We start from the raw sequence: 17,887 nt of genomic DNA on the forward strand, positions 1-17,887 counted from the left end.
TAATACTGAGGTCTTATACTGCATAGCAACAACTGCTGTGAGTGATGTCCCAAAGGCTGCCAAGTAAAAATTTTCTTGAATTGAAACTCGCCGTGGCCTAGTGGCACGGAGCGTCTGCCTCGGTTTGGGGAGGTGGTCTGTTCGAAGCCCACCGTCGGACACCCACCGGCTAAATGGGTACAAACGTCCCCCGACCCCGGCGCTTGGGTTCCCATTCAGGGAACGACGTTTGGAAGAGGTTCCGCAAACCCTGCTAAGCCTAGCTGCGAACACTTAACCGCAACCGGTCGTAGGTTGCGGCGGTATGCCGCCTTCGGGTGGCATTGTTGCACTCGTGCAGACTCTCGTCCTTGGGAAACCAGGTGAAAAGTTTAACGCAAAGGCGTGCAATTCAAACTCCGCACTTGTACACTTTGGAGGCAGAGATGAAACTTTGACACCAGAGAGTTGGTGTCCTATAGCAGATGTTCCGAATTGTCCAGGTGCACACACAAATAGATCAATACTAACTAAATGAATCAGCTGCAAAGCCAAAAATGTGTAGGCATCGTCGAATAATTGCACAGTCCACTTTTTTATTATTTTTTCACTTTAAGCAAAGAGAAAATGTGCTTTGCAGTAAATACGTAACGAAATATGACCAGCTTAGTAGAGATCCGATATTACACAAGAATATCACTTGGATCCTTTCCCATCACTTTCCACAACATAGAGGTGGACCTGAAAGAGCAGAACATTTGATATACTTTTTACCTCGTGCCAATATCAATATCGCAGATCATTGCCACACAAACACCTCTCCACTAATGTACTTGGAACAGCAGGGCTGGCTTGCTTAAATTCAGTGTGTCTTATCCACAATGGTCAAAAGGGAAAGCACCGTCGAGTCTAGGTTGGTGAAATGCTCGCCGCAGCCTCAACTTTTTTTTTTTTTTTTTAATTTTGTTTTAAGCAAATTAGCCCAGTGTTTTCTTGGTTAAGATTTCTTGGTACTACAGAGCAATAGTGTAGGTGCATTAGAACACCACCATACCACAAAAGCATCTGTTTCAATAAGTTGGAACTCCCGACTGGTCAGACATAAACAGTCGGCGACCCATTCAACATCGTTGCAAAATTACCTGGACATTAACACTCCTCTACATTCAATTGTTTGGGTTGGTTCTAATGAGGAAAAGAAGGATTAGCCACACTGGTACTCCGACGGGCTACACGTACGGGAGGGAAAGAAATTCTCGAGGAAAAAACTGGAGTATACTAGTAATTATATATTGAATTTGACAGGGTTTCATTGCTTTCATAATCAACCAGATACCGTCATCACCCAAGAGGGAGGTCAATGCATTGCTCTAGAACCTCCAGCTTTGCAAGAGCTGCCCCTATTTGCACTTTGAGTGCAGGTAGCGGTTTATTATAAACCGCACTCCGAGTGCGGATATTTCCGGGTTCTTATCTGCATTCTGATTGTGGATTGTGTTGGATCCCTGTTCGCACTCCGAGTGCATGCAGAGTGGGTTGAATTTTCCCTATCCGCACTGCGCGATTTGGACGCGGGAAACTTCCAACACAGTGACTTACAAATTACAATCTTTGTGGTGTGTCACTGGCATGTTGGCGGCACTGAGTCCATGGAGATATTAGTGGTTGTGCCGTGTTTAATTGGGTGGGGGCCTGCGTTTCTGAATTCATATAATTTAAAACAAACAACTGCATATTTTTTTTTTTCTTTATGAAATTGATTAGCACTGGGTGGCACATTTGGGTGCAGATTGAAGTATACTTGTGCCTTGGGGACTTAAAAGGCATCAAAGCAGGATGCAGGCGATAACTATTTGTCCTTCAGTTTGTTTGTTTGTAGGGCAAAATATTTTTATTGACAACAAACAAAAAAGAAAGAAAAGTCTGGTTTACGATTTTGATGCATAATACACCTCTGCCACAGTTAGCGCTTTAACATTGCATTGTGCTTAGGCGATGGGGGCAGTAATGTGGGAATGGGAGGGGGTCTACTAACTATGTTAAAGAAAAGAGTGACCTACCTCCCCCCACACATCCAGATGTTCCAAACTTCAAAAATTCCGACTCAGAGTGCAGATAATAATCTACCACTATCTGCACTCGGTGTGCGAATAAGGACACCCTTCGGGAAGATTAACGTGTAATCCAGACTACATTTTGCCAAGGAATTCAATATAGCTCCAGTGCCACGTTTATGCTCATCTTGAAATAAAAACAAAACCATTGTGCTTGCTACACTGAACAACTGCCCTATGGAAATACTAAGTCATTCGTTTTGAATGATCATACACAGGAGGATAGTCTCCTCATATGGAATGTCCTTAAACAACGCCAATTTACCAAGAAACATCAGCCTCTAAAAACAATACTAATTGACATTACTCAGACTTGGGTAGTAATTCAGTTATCGTAATTAAAGTACTTTATTGAAAATTTGTAATTGTAATTTAATTACTTTCTAGTGCTAGTAATTGCAAAATTTCAGGCACAATTACAATTACTTTTGCAAAACTTTGCAGCGCCAACGGAACCTCCCTGAAAGCCTCGGCGCTCGCACAAGCGGCCTAACTCGAGGTGAAAAACTCGCATAAAGACACACTCACACAACATAAATAGCGTCACATTGTTCTTTGTTTTGTTGCTTAGACTGCGAGCTGAGAAACAATCCTCTTTGGAGCCTACCTCAACGGCGCCGTGTAGAGCCATCTGCTGTGTGAGCAGAAAACAATAGCGTAAACATGCCAAAATATTGAAAGATAAAAAAAATTTTGCTTCAGCTTTCAGTTGAGGTTGGGAATTGGAATTGTCTATGAAGTTACTTTTCTTTATTTCTTGCCTGTTTTTTACGTCCCTCTTCCAGTACTGTCACATATTTGAATCTTTGTATTATTTTCAAGTTTATTTCCCGTTAGTTTTACTTTGGATATTATTTGCATAAGCGTTTTGCAGACTGACCTCGCACCTGAAAATATTGGTACCAATGATTTGGGAGTCCCGATTTGGTTATTATATATTTCTGAGCAATTATAATTTGAACTCAATGTAATAAATTTACAATACCATGATGTTTGTATTGGAATGCAGTTGTATTAGCACATGTGGGTTTTAATTTTATATTAACACTTGTGAAAATATTCTTATATGACTACTTGTCACATTTTTTTTTTGCCTGGCTAAAAAAAGTCACAATTCAATTTTTTCTTTGGCGATCTGTTGTCTTCCAGCATTTGAACTAATTTATCATTATTTATTAAAAATATAAGAATGCAGTACTTCATTGCCCCGAACTGTCAAGTCGTGTCACGAGTTTAACAAAATTCATAAAAGTATACAATACGCGGCATTTACGCAACGATGCTTAAGCCTCCATTGGGGCAAGGAATGAACAAATACATTGTATTCTATACAACTTGTATAGTTACATGGCCCAAGTCGGGTCGCTCTCAGAAATTAGTAATTGCAAATTGCATTACTTTTTAAAAGTAATTTGTAATTGTAATTACTTTTCACATAGTAGTAATTGTAATTAAACTACTTTTGAAGCAAAGTAATTGTAATTATATTACATTTTGAAAGTAATTTACCCATGTAGAGTCAGGTCGGGGAATGAGATCAGAAACTGTGCTTGTCCCACCAATGTGCACAAACGGATCTATTCACATCACCACCAGGCAAACCCTAAGCTGTTTATCTAGCCAATAAAGTTAAACTTGAATTTAGTGAAAGTATGAGTATTGCTCAACGATGTCCTTCAGTCGACAGGTCGACATATGATTTATTATTCTTTGTTAGAGTAAGGGCTACTTCTATGAGGACCTTGTTTCTAACTGTTCCGAGACAGCTTCTCTGACACACAGTGTGGTTTTCCCAACTGAAAGACACCCCTGATGTGGATTACGGTAAATGCTTTACATTCAGAAACCTAAACTCCTGTTCAAGGTAGTACTTGTTTCCTTTGCATGCACCCTGCACAAACTCACGGTAAGGTTTCAACAAAAATGCAGCTTATGCAGTCACCTTTCCAACAGTGACGTTGGCGCACTTCAAGGGAATGATGCTGCCGCCTGGAATGTCGGTGTCTTTGCTGTCCGCTTCAACCCACGGAAATGACTGTGCAGCGAGAAAGGGAAGGTTTGTCGGTGCCCTGATTCGGAATATACCATACTCCACATTTGACTTTGCAAGTCAGATACACATTGGCCATTTGTCGGAGAATATGCAACTTGAAGTGCAATTAAAAAGAAATTATATTTTAAAAGCAAGGTCAGTTCATGACCAACAAGTTGCACAGTGCAATATAAGAATAAAAAGAATAATAATGAGATCAATGGGCTCCGTAGACAAAGGGGAAAGGAAAGGCCCACCTGGTCGTCTGGATCGTCACTGAGGGACAACCTCATGGCTGTGCTTTCTGCAACGTGCAGCTGGATGCTGAACGAGCAACCTGGAGGAAACAATGAAAAGTTGGAGCACTTGGTACTGGTCAGCAAACAAGGCAATATTGTCGTTTGGGCTAAAGCTCCCTGACAAACTTCTGTTCGTCTTGCAAGTAGCATCACAGGTGGAAACGCTTGAAGCCCATGCCCTGTGCAGCCATGTCCCTTGATGCAGTGCAGTATTCTTCACACATGACTCCTTAAACTTATTCTTCTCCCCCCCATAAAATTGTGACGGCTACACAGCAGGAGGACCCTGTTAACTCAAACAAGCAATCGCGGTTTTTTTCTGCTTTTGTCTTGGAATGAAAACATTAATTGTCATCAAAACGACTAGTGTCATAGAAAGTTCCCAATAGACTGATCTCACTAAGCGTTGGGCGCATGCGTAAAGCCACCATAACTTTAGTTCACAGGAGGCAGACGGCCGTGCACGCGAGGGCTCGTGCCTTCTCGTGCTCTGCACGTGAAGAGCTGCAGCGAGGTTGTCGCACGTGCAAAAAGACTAAAGTTCCCTCGATGAATTGCGGCAGCGGTGGCATAGTCAAACTGGCTGGTGAGATCGGTCTATTAGGGTACTAACCTAAGCTGTAAAATGCGGTGCGTGCCAAAATCATTTCGAAGTAAAATGAGAAACAACACCAATGTTGCGTGCGGGCTAACAGTGTCGTGTAGTGTACTATGCTCACAGGCAATGCTGCAGCACTCCAGTTTTGTGTTTTCATCACACTGTTCACACTGGTTCCATAGATTTACTCTCACTTTGCAGCCTAAGATTTTTCACATCAAAAGGCCAATGTTTCTAAATAAATATGGTAGTTCTCCACAGCTGTCAAAGTCAATGCCAAAAAGTTGCTGCACGTAGACTGCTTTCTTTCTCATCTATAGGCCTTGGAAAGTGTTACTGGATGTTAGATTTTCCCGGCTTGCTATGCATTATACTTTACTGCAATCCCCTAGAAAATGTATCAAAAGGCTAGCACATCACAAAAAAAAGAAAAGAAAATGCAGTACAGCAATTACCAAAAATTTATCCAAGCTTGACCTTTATTTTTTATTTTAGTTGGTGACGAAAACAGAAAGACGGATCAGTTTAATTTTTTTGGTTGGGTCAGGCCGTTGCAACCGTGACATATGCAAAGTGGGTGGTGATACATATACCATTTGTTTTGTGTTCTTTTTCTATCTCTTGTGTCCCTTCCTGTCTTAGCATTCAGACTTACATTTAAAGAGGCTACTTGTCAAAAAACTTTTCAGCAGTGTTTGAGACTGTGTTTGTCCTGTCCCCTCTGTTTTTATCCTACCCGGTGTCTCCATGTTTTTTTGTTTTTTTTCGTAATCATGTTTCATATATGTTAGCTCGTTTGTGCACTTATTTGTTGCTCATAATGATTACTGTTTCTTTTGCTCTTCTCACAAACTTCCGTCGGGTCCGAAAGTGTGGCCAGTGAGAGGACGGCCCACCTTCCGGGTTGTCCTGCAGCACGGAGTCCGACGTGGTGACCCTGAGGCAGATGGCACGGGCAGCGGCTTCCACGTCCAGCAGGTAGGAGTCCTCCCTGAAGCAGGAAAGAACAGCTGCTATCTCACTAACTAGTAGTACTGCAGTTCACTATACACCTCTCCAGTGCTTATCACCAGGCAAGAACTGCTGAGTCACTGCATGCGGTTTTGATGTTATGCGGGAGCGAGCTACTGTGAGCTACTATGCGTGCTCAGGATGTGTTGCAGAGCCCAGTAACAAAGATGGCGGCATGCAGAAGGCGGTCTTTCAAAAGGTCTATAACTAGGCTTCTGCATTTTTGGAGTTTTTGGAGTTTGAAGTTTGTGAAATTTGGAGGGTGTTTTTCAGAGTTTATTTTTCAATTGAAAATTTTTTTTTTTTTTCTTGGTAGATTGCCAATTTCTTGAAATTCAAAGTTTAATTTTGCTTCCGAATTATCCAAAATTTTAGAGCGCAGCTCTTAGGCACCCGTTTCCGGCTTGAGTGGCATCGGCGTTGCCGTAATTGCGCAGAGCATTCTGGGACATTTCCCATGATGCACCATGCAAGAAGGGGGAGGAGGACGAGGGGGAGGGGAGGAGGAGCTTGAAGGATGAGGGGAGGAGGCGTTTAAGGAGGAGGAGGAGGGAGGATGGATACCCTCCCCTCAGTACCCTCCCTCCTCCTCCTGAAGAGCTGCGCTCCCATTCGGTGTTACAGGGTATTGTAAACGTCTCATTTTTTAAAATTAAAATAAATAATATCCAAACATAGATATACCCGAACTTCTTCCATATCGGATGATATTTCTTTAGCTGCATTTTGGCATCGGGGCACTTGTCAATGGAAATACCAACAATCCCACGAAAGGTTTGCAACAAGTGTTGCTAGAATAAACATTGATACTTCAAAACCGCTAAAACCCTGGACGTAGTAGTTGCTGGGAAGCACAGAAGCTCCAGCTGGCCTGCCCCCCTCCTATGAAATTTGTGGGTTCACATTTTTCAGTTATATAAACACGATAGGCTTCTTTCAGAAGCACAAACAGTATGATCCAAGCTGGAAATCAGGGACAGTGGCTTTTGCCATGACCCAGAAGTGCGATGACCTGATGTCTTGTACGAACCTTGATCAGATAAGTATACAATGAACTCTCCTGGGACAATAGTAAGAGATATCAAAAGTAACTGAAGTGAACTCTCCTCGGGACCTATGACCATGAGCCGTAACCAAACTTATTGTCTTTTCTCTTTTTTTTTTTTTTTTCATCATAACTTTGATATGTTGACTTTTTCAGATAAATTGGAATTGACAAAAATTTTAAAGGCTTAGGATTTTATTGAATTTATCCAAAAACATAGAATCCTATGCACAAGCAGTGTAGTTAAACTTTGGAGGTAGCAATGTTCTGTTAGTCCATTCAGTCACTGAGAAAACCAGGTTGGGCAGCTCAGTGCAAGCTAAGAGCACAATCAACTGGCGCTGATGGAAAAGTGAAATGATGCTGTGTGAAACTGCTGAAACTAGTAACTGAGCAGCATAAATTGGGTGGGAGTATGAAACATCATCAAAGAAGGAGTTCCGTCGTTGCCTGCAAGAATCGCTGAACTGCGTAAGAGAACCAGTCTGTCATTGAAAATAACTTACGAAATAACACAGGGTCACACATCAAAAGTAGGGAACAAAAAGATGAAAGCATAACCCTTCTCAGTAAAACACTCTTTTTAAGATGGGTCAGCAGACTAGACACTCCAAAACCTACTTGAGTACCAGGTTCCCCTTTGAATTTGGGACAACCCAATGGTACTTGACATTTGCTGTCTAGGCACCTCTTATAAAAGTCAGGTGAAACTCTCATGTGTAATTTTTTTCTTGAAAAGAAGAGAAGGACTGAGACTCTTTGTAGACAATTGTAACTGGACCCACGTAATTTCAGTATAAACAACCTCAGCTTGCATTTGAAACACATATTTCTAAGAGCTGAAATCACCTCTGAGGGCAAATAAATATCAATATCTACTTTTTACTTCAAGCAAAAAGTCTAATCCTGAAACTCCTGAATCCTAAAAGTAGGGGGAAACACAATTGTTTTCTGAATTTCAGTCTACGAATGCCACAAGTAAAACATTCTTTTTACGTACAGATATGTGTCACTGGTAGCTCTGAATGCATGCACCAGTTGCCTGTTCTAGCCGGCACTGATAAGAAAACGACAGACGACTCTGAAGGAAGTCGGTAAAGGAAGTCGGACACAGATGACTGGGTTAAGCCGGAATAAATGATTGAGTGCTATCTCGAGGCTTGCCTCTCCCCTCGCAATGTATTAAAAGAGCGAGACTTCAGCATTGAAGAAAATAAGGCACTAAAATCTGCTATGTAGTATCTGGTATTGTGGTGGGGAAGCTTGGTGGCGCAGCTTAAATAGTGTTTTCTTCCTCCTGCTGCTGCGAAAACAGTCACAATTTGAAGTGTATAAGCACTCTGTACGTTCCTGACGCCTTTCCAGTAAGGTCCGCTGATACAGTTAACACCAATGTTATTAGATCAAAGTCGGTTGACAAGCTCCTGAGCAGATTCGCCTTTTCGTGGCACGTCTGCTCGGTGGCGATCGCTATGCTATCGGCCCGCCCAAAAAACAGAAGCGACGGAACCAGTGGAATTTTGGATACAAATTGCCTAAGGTGGAAAGTGATTTTATTGTGGCTTTTATATAAGAACATAAAGTTTGCACAAAAAAAATGAAAGCCGTTTACAACTCCCTGCAATGCCGAATTGGAGCGCAGCGCTTGAGGAGGAGGAGGGAAGGGTACTGAGGGTATACCCACCTCCCTCCTCCTCCCTCGTGATCCTGCTTGCTACTGCTCCTCCCCTTATTTCCCTCCTCCACCCCCTCCTCTTTGTTCAGCTCCTGCTCATCCTTCAACCTCCACCTCCTCTTCTCTCCTCCCCCCCCCCCCCCCTTCTACTGCTGGGGGGGTCACGTGACCTGGGGGTGCCGCGTAACCTGAGGGGGGGGTCATGTGACCTGAAGGGGGGGGTCATGTGACCTTACGGTTACGCCGACGGCAACGCCGCTCAAGCCCTAAAAAAGCAGGAAACGGTCATTCTCCATTGCTTGTGGGAGCGGTGCCGCAGGTGGCACTGGGATTGCCATCCACCCATACCTGGTCGCGTGCGAGCAACGAAGAATGACTGTTTTCGATTAACGCTCTTCCGTAGAGCTTGTCAACCGACAGATTTAGAAATGCTGGTTCACACTTCCTCAGCACAGAGAGTCATTGTTGTTGAGAGTGTGTCTTGATAGTTCAGCTTGGTGTTAGGCTGCCATGCTTTTTCAAAGGCTGCATATGCCATGCACCTCATGTATTGACACACTTGTTACTATTTGTAAAACAAAACGCATGAAGCGGCCTTTAACCTCCACGCAAAGGTGCTGCCGTCTCCTGGAGACACGCAAAAACACGACTGCAATACAGTCGGCTGGTCCCAGATTGAAGAAAGCGCCAGGCTTTCTGTCTTCATTTTCTATACACACTCTGTCTCTAGTCTGTTGCAACATAAGATTAGCAAAAGCGCTGCCTCCAGCACACAATTGTTGCCTACTTCCGTGTTTGGCTGCATGTGCGCCAAAGTGTCATTGAAAGTCGCAAGCTAGCGCCGCCTGCGGCATTATGTTGCAATAGACTACAGTTTCGAAATAAACTGGTGTGATGAACTGTCTACGCAATAAAATATGCACCTGATGAGAAAGAAATTAGTATGATGCACCTCATCCAGTCCCTACAACTTTTGAGGTAACTTTTGAATAGAAAATTTCTGCAAGAGGCTCGTTGCACGACATACTCCATTTTGCTCGATCCGTTGGACTGTGGCGCCCCGTCGACCGGGACGGACACCTCGAAGACAAACTGCTCGACAGGATTGTGGGCGGCGTCGGCGATGTGCAGCACCATCTTCCGTAGCTCGTTGCGGTGCAGCAACTTGTGCATTGTCATCACGCAGCTGTCGATGTAGTCCACTACCTGTGGGTGCACTGCCACCTGCGCCCGCATCGGGTGGCAGTGGCATTAGAGGCTGGAAAAACCGCACACATGGCCTGCACCGACGTCACATCAGCTGCCATTATGGTGGCCTTGCTGTTGTGCGCGTACCTTCAAAAGGGTATATTTGACCCCGCTGAATACGTTTTTCCCGGTAAGAAAGAGTAGGAATGACCACCACTGCGGTGTAACGACAGCACACGCAAGCCATGTATCCTGTTGCACATGCGTCTGCATTTTGTATGAAATGCACGAAACTAAGCATATAAAGGTGTAAACATACCATGTTTCTCTCTTTACAACACAACTTTGCCATACGGTTGAAAATTGAGGATTGATAAGTATAGGGCGAGATTTCTCAAATTATTATAATCCCACACAGAAACTACAAGATCCGCGTTATGCGAAATGTACACAGACCTCAGTTCTTGGGAACTTCTTCCGAGTTATGCCCGACACCGATGTTCCCACTGCTTGGTGGAGGCATCAGGGTAAAGACCCGACAAATAATCTCTCCCCAACAAATAGACCATCTCTAGATATGTGTTTATAGTTTCTGTTGTTTAAAAAAGTACCAACAAACTGTTTACATAGCACATCTGGGTTCTAGTGATTGGTGCGTCAAGATACTGTTTACATAGCACATCTGGGTTCCAGTGATTGGCGCGTCAAGATCAATGACCAGAGCTTTGACGACGTTAGCGACTGCTCCTTTTTTGTTTTAGGAAGTGAGCGAAGGCATAAAGTTATTTCTTTGTCCCTGGAATGACGTAGGACACCCGAGGTGTGGTTGACGGCAGTTTGTGGACTCATGAGTGGGCAGAGACCGAAGTCGAGCAATTTTTTAAAGCTTTTTCGTGGGTTGCACGCTAAAAGCTAGCTTCCTTTTCTTTGTTGTCTATTTTGCCCTAGATGAAGCATAAGATATGCTTTGGATATTATGGTGCGTTGGTTGAGGCACGTCATTTGATGATAATTTTGCTTTACGGGAAACTAAGCTTTGCTCTGACCACGGCACCATCCCGAGTTTTCTTCCCAAACGCGCACTTGTCTATTGGGAACATGGTTAAAATCGCGCACAAAGAGACGAGGACAAACGAGGAAGGAACACAGAACACAGACAGGCGTCTGTGTTCTGTGTTCCTTCCTCGTTTGTCCTCGTCTCTTTGTGCGCGATTTTAACCATGTTCAACGTTTACCAACTCGCCCAACTTACTACTCTTCTACAGTCTATTGGGATATGTAGAGGTATGGTGCTTGTTAGGCTACATTTTATTTGTTCTTGGCATGGGGTATTTTACTGGATTTGACATTCAGATTTTTAACACGGAAACATGTGCTGTACCTCCAGTGACTGTGGCAGCCTGTCTGTTTTCCTGCATGTGTATGGGAGGACAGCTTATTGCCTACATAGTGAAGCACAAATTTGCTGATAAATTTTCTCTATGTCGAGATGTCCTCCCAGTGAGGTCTCGTGGAACAGCATACTGACGAATCATTGATGCTTTGGTGAAACTTGATATGTGGAACAAGTGATAACGCTTTGTTGCAGTAAATTGCTTGAAAGAAAGCTTTCATTTTCCCAAGAAAACATGGCACAAAGTTCATGAGGGCCTCTCGGTGTCTTACTTGTATGGGGATGTTGTATTTGCGAGATTTCTGAAAAGCTGCTTCCGGATAAACCTTCCTCGAGTAGAGGATGTTGTGGATGGCGATCTCAAGTAGTTCGGCCACAATGCCTGGTGACGCTGCAAGTAGAAAGCATATCGTCAGGAGCTGGGCACAGCGAACAAGCAGCTGGCATTCAGGAAATTCTGGCACTGCCAAAGCATTTGTAAGAGGTGGCCTGCCAGATGTTTTTCACTGAGCAGAAAATGTGCAGCAGCATAGAATTCAGAGCTGTTTGCACATCCTTTCTTATAGTGCTGCACAGGTTCTTTTTGTTAATATTTAATACAGGTTTCGATGCTCATGTTATTTAAGGACACAATTAAAACGCCGTAATGGCAGGAAGAACTTGCTTTTTTCTTTTTCTTTTTGGGCCGGCGTACGCGCAATATCTTCATTTGCATTCGAAAAAAAAAAAAAAATGCGAACGTAGGAACGAGAGCGAAGTCGCCGACTTTTAGTCGTTATTTAATGAGCGCTCCACAACCGTCAAGGCTAAAAGAGACCCAAGGCTGCTCACGCTTGCACGGGTTAATGAAGTAATCGCGCGCGGTACGCAAAAGACAGACGTGAAATTAGATGCAAGACGCGAGAACACCAAAGGACGCGCCGCGCGAATTCGCGCCACAGCACACCGATGGAACTGTACAGGGTGAGTGCGACCATTTTTACCGCACCCATCCACTGCCGAAACGCGACAACATTTCTCGTCGAGATGAAGTCGAAAAGCAGCGCAGAGTCAAGCGAGACCTTGTATCGAAGGCCTCGGGCGTGCGACTAACAGCGGCACTGACCTTGCGAAACGCTCATGGCGACGTGTTATTTTAATTGCCGAACATCAAACGTCGGCTTCGTCGTCATTCGGCCTCCCGCGGCGATCGGAGACAGGTGTTACGTTTGAGTTTGTTGAGGTCTTTCAGCAATCGTCGGCTGGCGGCATCGAGATGCATGTCCGCGGAAACGCTGGCCAGAGAAAAGCGTAGACGTGCGAGCGATCTGCACACTCCCTCGGCGCTTGCCGTCGACGTGACTCTATTAGCATAACGTGCGCGATTCAAGTCGGTATAACGCGGAATGTGTTTTGTTTTAGTACTCTTCCGCTCTTCCTTGCAGGAATCGCGGAACAAAATCCTCACTAAATTGACGGAAACGAACAGACGCCCAGGAGGATGCGATGTAACGCGTGCCGCGATTGGTCGCCCGCCGCTTCATTCATCCAATGAAACGGGCTCTAGCGAAGCAGACGGACGGAGCTGCTCTTTAGTTGACATGCGTACTGGCAGTGTTTCACGCTGATATTTGTGTTTGGTCTCGTAAGCAAAGCCTTGTTTTCTTTTTTTACTCCACGCATAGTGCCTTGTTGATCAACTTGTGCGCCTGTTTGTGTTGTAAAACGATGAGTGCCGGTGAGAAAACGAGCAACAGGGACAGCCTTCGAAGCGCTTGGTGGCCTTAACTTGTCTATTAAAAAATGTGAGTATACTGCAGGAGTTCACAAGGGCACATTTTCTTTGAAGGCCCTCTGGCAAGGCTCGGAGCGGGCATTGTCTAATGGATGGGGAATCACATTTAATCGACCGTGGTCCCGTCGGCGACTCTGGGTTCGAGTTTGATCGCCCGTCTTCGGCTCGTTTAGGGTTAGTTTTCAGCTGTCCGCGGCCGAAGCGGCAGGCGAGCATCATTGTGTTGGAACGCGTGCGAGGTTGTAATCGAGTTTGTCAAGCGCTTTCACGCTCCCCTAGCTCGAGCTACTTTCGGAAAGCCGCCTCAGCTGCGTCGGCGGCTGAACGAAGCACCCGATCCTTAAACTACCGACAATTCGGGTAGCGAATCGTTCTTCCAGTCCGAAAGGCTCGCTCGCACGCGAGCAATCAATAGACCCAGCGCTGGCCCTCGTTTGACAAGCGCGGCTCGCCTGTCATCCGCTCGCTTGTGTTCTTTCTCGCGCAGCACGCTTTTGCACGGAAATTAATCCCGTCCGCTTGCAGCGCACGGAAGCGACATTCCGTTGTCTCTCTGCTGCCCGACTTTTCTTATCCAGTTTCATCATTTCACGGTTTTGACCAGGCTCCGAGCGCCGCTGTTGCAAAACATAGCTCGCAGCCTAATCTCCAAAGGCGCCGCCGGCGACATTCCGCCCTTTCCATGCCTGAATCAAATTTCGCCGAAAAGGCCGTCTTCAAGATGCATTTGAGCGATCCTTATCGACTACAGTGTTTTCTATGTTGTTTTTGGTGAATTCATTTTTCTTTTGAGTAGCAAGCCTGCACGCGCCGACAGGCACATATAAAAAGGGAGGGTGGCATAGCTGTTACTCTTTTTAAAAAAAGAGGCGTCTGGCCCCGAAAATCGATATATCGAGCAAGCGCGGGTGTGTGGTACTTGCTGTATGCTCGCTGGGTGCCCTTTTCAACGGAACAAAAAGCGACACCGCTTGGGAGGACAGCAATTAATCCGATTAAAAAAAGAGGAAACACGTCTTGGGGCTCGCGGATCGTATCTGGTAGCTGTTATCGGCTTTGCAATTTATGCTCGTTCATTACAGCTCTAGCGTAGTTTTGATTCTTGCTGATCGACGTCGTTCTGTGCTCGATGAATTGGTTCGCTAATTGATCGTTTTGTGGTGGTGAAAATGACGTGATACATGTCACGAGAAAAAAAAATTGCAAATAGTTGGTGTTGATTTTGTTTGCCTGTAATCCTCACAAGACCAGCACCTGCACGCAAAGCCAAAAATTGAATTTTTTTTAATACTCATATGTAAACGGGTTGATATTTGCCTCCACAAATATATGATCTGTGCCAGAAAAATAAAAAAAAAGAGTATAATCTATCATTGTAATTATTATTATTATATTTTTACAAAAACAAGATCTTAGAAGCACATTGGGAAAACGACAAAACACAGTTTTTCAAATAGCCCAAGTTAGTGCTATCTGTGAATGAGACCTAACATATGAAACGTTTTCAGTGGTCCCTTACTAGTCAGTGCATCGTAACCTCTAAAAAAGAGCCAAAGTCTGGAGACTACTGACTACAAGTTTTTCTCGTAAAGTGGGTAAGGGGTCAGTCACGCTTACCTTTACAGGTTTGCATTCTGTTCCTCTTTTTTGCTTGGAAGTTTATAAAGCCTGAGGACACCTGAGCCACTACCGTCCCCGTTGAAGTATTCAGTCATACTCATTAAAAACTTGCATCTTTCCAAACAAATCTAACCTTTGTGTAGCACGACTGTGTTTGTTATGTTGTGTCTCCACAGCATTTTCGTGCAACAGTAGATACCACAGTGCTGTCGAAGGTCATAGTATGAAGCCTTTTTATCATTCTGGGCTATCACTTATTGACCAATCTCCTTCTTGTGAGGTATAATTGAGGTGGCTATCTCCCCGCTTGCCCTGATTAGGATCTTAGCGACGAAGAGGTGCTCGGGGTGTAGGCTTGCTGCGTGCAAGCTCCACTCTTGCAGAAAATGGTTGTCGGTAGATCAAAGAGACCGGACCCCGAAAAGAAGCACCACAGGTGGTCTGTGAGTCAACTTCTTATACTTGTAATATTGCGGATAGCTTCATTTTGGGTGCAAAGTAAGTGGAGATGCTCTCTCCACAAATGCAAGGCCGTAGGATGGAAGGCTCAGAAGTGCAGTTGCCCTAGCTGTGACCACAGACATTTCTTTATTTTAGTGGTTTACTGAGCAGTCTTGTGTCTTTCAGTGCTTCATGCTTATATATGGCTTGTGCTGAGTGCAGGCAGGTAAAATTATACCTCTTTGCTGATACAGTACCCTGTTTTAAGGAAGATGGGTGCTTGTATCCCGCCTGTACTGAGTACAGACATCTTGGTGTGTCTATTTGATGATGTAAGCTTCCTGCAGGGGTTAAAAGTGAGTTGGGAAGGCAGGTTATTTCTGCCATAATGTTGGAGATGTTTAAAAATAAAACCGGGAAAATTGACAAAGTTTCTGACTAATAATCTGTTCTTCTTTCTAACCGGTTTGTTGGTTATGATGGAACTTTATATGGAGCAAAGAACACAAGACAACATATTTAGATTGAAACCTCAGTCCACCTTATGCACTTTAAAAATTTTACTTCATGTTGTGTGCTGGCATGTCACATTTACTTCAAAACGTTTTCCCACTTTCAAACCACTTAACAAAATATTGATAATCAGGCCGATTAAAATATTTTATGTATGTTTGTCCCCTAACAGCATTGAACTAAACAGTATTGGCCTGAGCAACACTGTTCAGTCCTTTTGCAGGCACTGCGTGCTTTGAGCTGCAGAGCTCCGCAGCACTGTTGAAGCGTGGAGTGCTTCTGATTTGATTTACACAGTCAAGAAGTTTGGAAATGGCAGTGTCATAATTCAGTGCTTAAATGTGTGTCAAATATGTTTGTTTTATTAAGTAATGTAAGTTTCTGCATCATAGAAGTGTCAAAAGGCAGTTTATGTTATATCGGAAAGGGGAATTTTATCTTTATACCATTAGAGGATGGCATCTTTTTGCTGGATGCTCCTTGCAGGAAGCTCCTGAGATTTTCATCCGACTTGATGTCTCAGAAACATAAAGAAGCATTTGAGCATTTTGAGTGAGTCACTGTGGCAGGAGTGAAGCTTAGTATTCAAATACTCTTGGATAAATAATTCAAGTTTGCACTTGCTTCTATATTTATGAGGCACGCTTCGAAAACTTATGCACGTTTCTGTAGTTTTGCAATGCATAGCATTGGGGGACTAGAGTTTTATCAATATTCAGATGTAAGTATCGCTGTAACACTGTTCTATTTTGGAAGCAAATGCATGCATGCATTGCATAAAAGCAATACAGCACTGTTTTCTAGAGGACGGTACATTGTGGTCAATTGTGTTTTTATTTTGAATTTAAAAAGAGGTAATTTGTACTATTTCATTTTTTATTTAGAGAATCTACAGCAGGAGGCACAAAAAGTGAATGTCAGAAAAAATATGATTTTGATGTTTCTGCTCACTTTCTAAATTGTGTGGTTTTGTAAATATAATATTCAGTGAACAGAGAACTGCAAATGAACTGTAGGAATATATAGAGTTTCTCCCTCCTATTTTCGACGCTTTGTCACGTTCTTCCTGGCATTGCTCCCCGATGCCCCCTATTTGAACCCGTCCTCGTTTTTGCTCCAGTTTCCCTGGGGAGGGCTGCCGTGCCATGTGCTCGTCCCGCAAGCGGCGTCCCCGCCCGCGGCGTGCGTCCTGAGGCCGGGCCCGAGAGCAATGTCTGCCAAGGCCCCGTACTACTACAGTGAACTGGGGCCCGACAAGAGCCCCCTCGGGGCCCTGCTGCTCTCGCACGAGGCCGCTGCCACCATGCCGGCCACCGCCACCGCACAGTCCGCCGCCTCCTCCAACACCACTCCGCCGCCCCGCCTCGACGGCACGCCGCCTCCGTCCTCGTCGGAGCCGCTCGCCGAGACCTCGTCGGGCTCCCCCGTGGCAGACCAGGGGGGCGGTTTCTTTAACCCGCTGCTCTCCATCGAGCCTGATGTCTCGGTGCCGGACACGCCGCCCAAGCACAACCACAAGAAGAAAAAGAAGGCCAAGAAGAAGAACGGGGGCGGCGGCAACGGCGGTTCGCCGAGCAAGTCCAACGGCATCTACGGCACAACCACGGCCTACGCCCGGCAGCTGCTCTTTGGCAGCTCTTCGTCGGTCAAGGGGGACAAGAAGAACCGGCGGGGCTCGGAGCCCAACATCTACGAGGAGATCACGGACGCGGAGGAGCAGTACGCGGCGGCGCGCAGCGAGCAGTACCTCCGCGGGGGAGGTGCCCCCACGATCCCCCGCCGGCCGCGGCCCCCCCCGCCCTACGAGGGGGCCAACCCCCACGTGCGCGAGGAGGTGACGCGCGTGCACCGCACACACGCGCACATCCTCGAGAACCTCAACCTGGACGTGGAGACGATGCTGATGCCGGACGCGACGCTCGCTCCGGGGGACGGGGGGTGCGGCAGGACGGGTGGGGGCTCGGAGAGGGGGGACTATGGGACGGTGGGGGGAGGCAAGCTGGGAGGGGGATGCCGGGGGGATGCCTACCACCACCACCCCGCGGCCACCTGGAGGCGGGTGATGAACGAGTACGTGGAGCACCGGGCCTCTGCGGCGACGACGGCGCCGGGAGGGGAGGTGCAGGGCGGAACGCTGCCTGCGCGGGCCTCCAAGCTGCAGCACCGGATCCCTTACGCTAGTCATAAGAGTGAGTCGGCGGATTT

At 45.4% G+C, this 17,887-nt stretch overlaps 2 protein-coding genes across 8 annotated transcripts in view; one reads left to right on the forward strand and one right to left on the reverse strand.

Annotated features, from left to right (window-relative positions):
- Nucleotides 1–558: 558 nt before the first annotated feature.
- On the reverse strand, nucleotides 559–14,977 carry LOC8042805 (mitotic spindle assembly checkpoint protein MAD2B). Of its 3 annotated transcripts, none has more exons than XM_029973273.4 (7): nucleotides 14,726–14,977; nucleotides 11,607–11,725; nucleotides 9,781–9,977; nucleotides 5,919–6,013; nucleotides 4,383–4,462; nucleotides 4,036–4,128; nucleotides 559–720 (listed from the first exon to the last, which is right to left on the reverse strand). In XM_029973273.4, exons 1-7 carry the CDS (start codon nucleotides 14,739–14,741, stop codon nucleotides 676–678), a joined length of 645 nt encoding a protein of 214 aa, XP_029829133.2. In that variant the 5' UTR covers nucleotides 14,742–14,977; the 3' UTR covers nucleotides 559–675. The 3 variants fall into 3 exon arrangements, with proteins under 3 accessions (XP_029829133.2, XP_002415840.2, XP_029829140.2); XM_002415795.3 differs by lacking the exon at nucleotides 14,726–14,977 and adding an exon at nucleotides 12,440–12,900; XM_029973280.4 differs by lacking the exon at nucleotides 14,726–14,977 and adding an exon at nucleotides 12,541–12,732.
- Nucleotides 12,235–17,887, forward strand: part of LOC8042806 (rho guanine nucleotide exchange factor 10-like protein) — a 74,156-nt gene continuing 68,503 nt past the window's right edge. For 2 of the 5 annotated variants that reach the window (XM_029973262.3, XM_040500965.1), the window contains exons 1-2: nucleotides 15,038–15,171; nucleotides 16,803–17,871. In XM_029973262.3, the coding sequence (XP_029829122.3) occupies nucleotides 15,115–15,171; nucleotides 16,803–17,871 (1,126 nt within the window). In that variant the 5' untranslated portion in view covers nucleotides 15,038–15,114. Of the gene's footprint in view, nucleotides 12,298–12,895; nucleotides 13,119–15,037; nucleotides 15,172–16,802; nucleotides 17,872–17,887 lie in introns of those variants that run through there. The other 3 variants (XM_042290780.1, XM_042290777.1, XM_042290778.1) reach the window with 3 other exon arrangements.

This window comes from Ixodes scapularis, unplaced genomic scaffold, assembly GCF_016920785.2.
Source record: "Ixodes scapularis isolate PalLabHiFi unplaced genomic scaffold, ASM1692078v2 PGA_scaffold1__304_contigs__length_218370807, whole genome shotgun sequence".
Classification (NCBI taxonomy): domain Eukaryota; kingdom Metazoa; phylum Arthropoda; class Arachnida; order Ixodida; family Ixodidae; genus Ixodes; species Ixodes scapularis.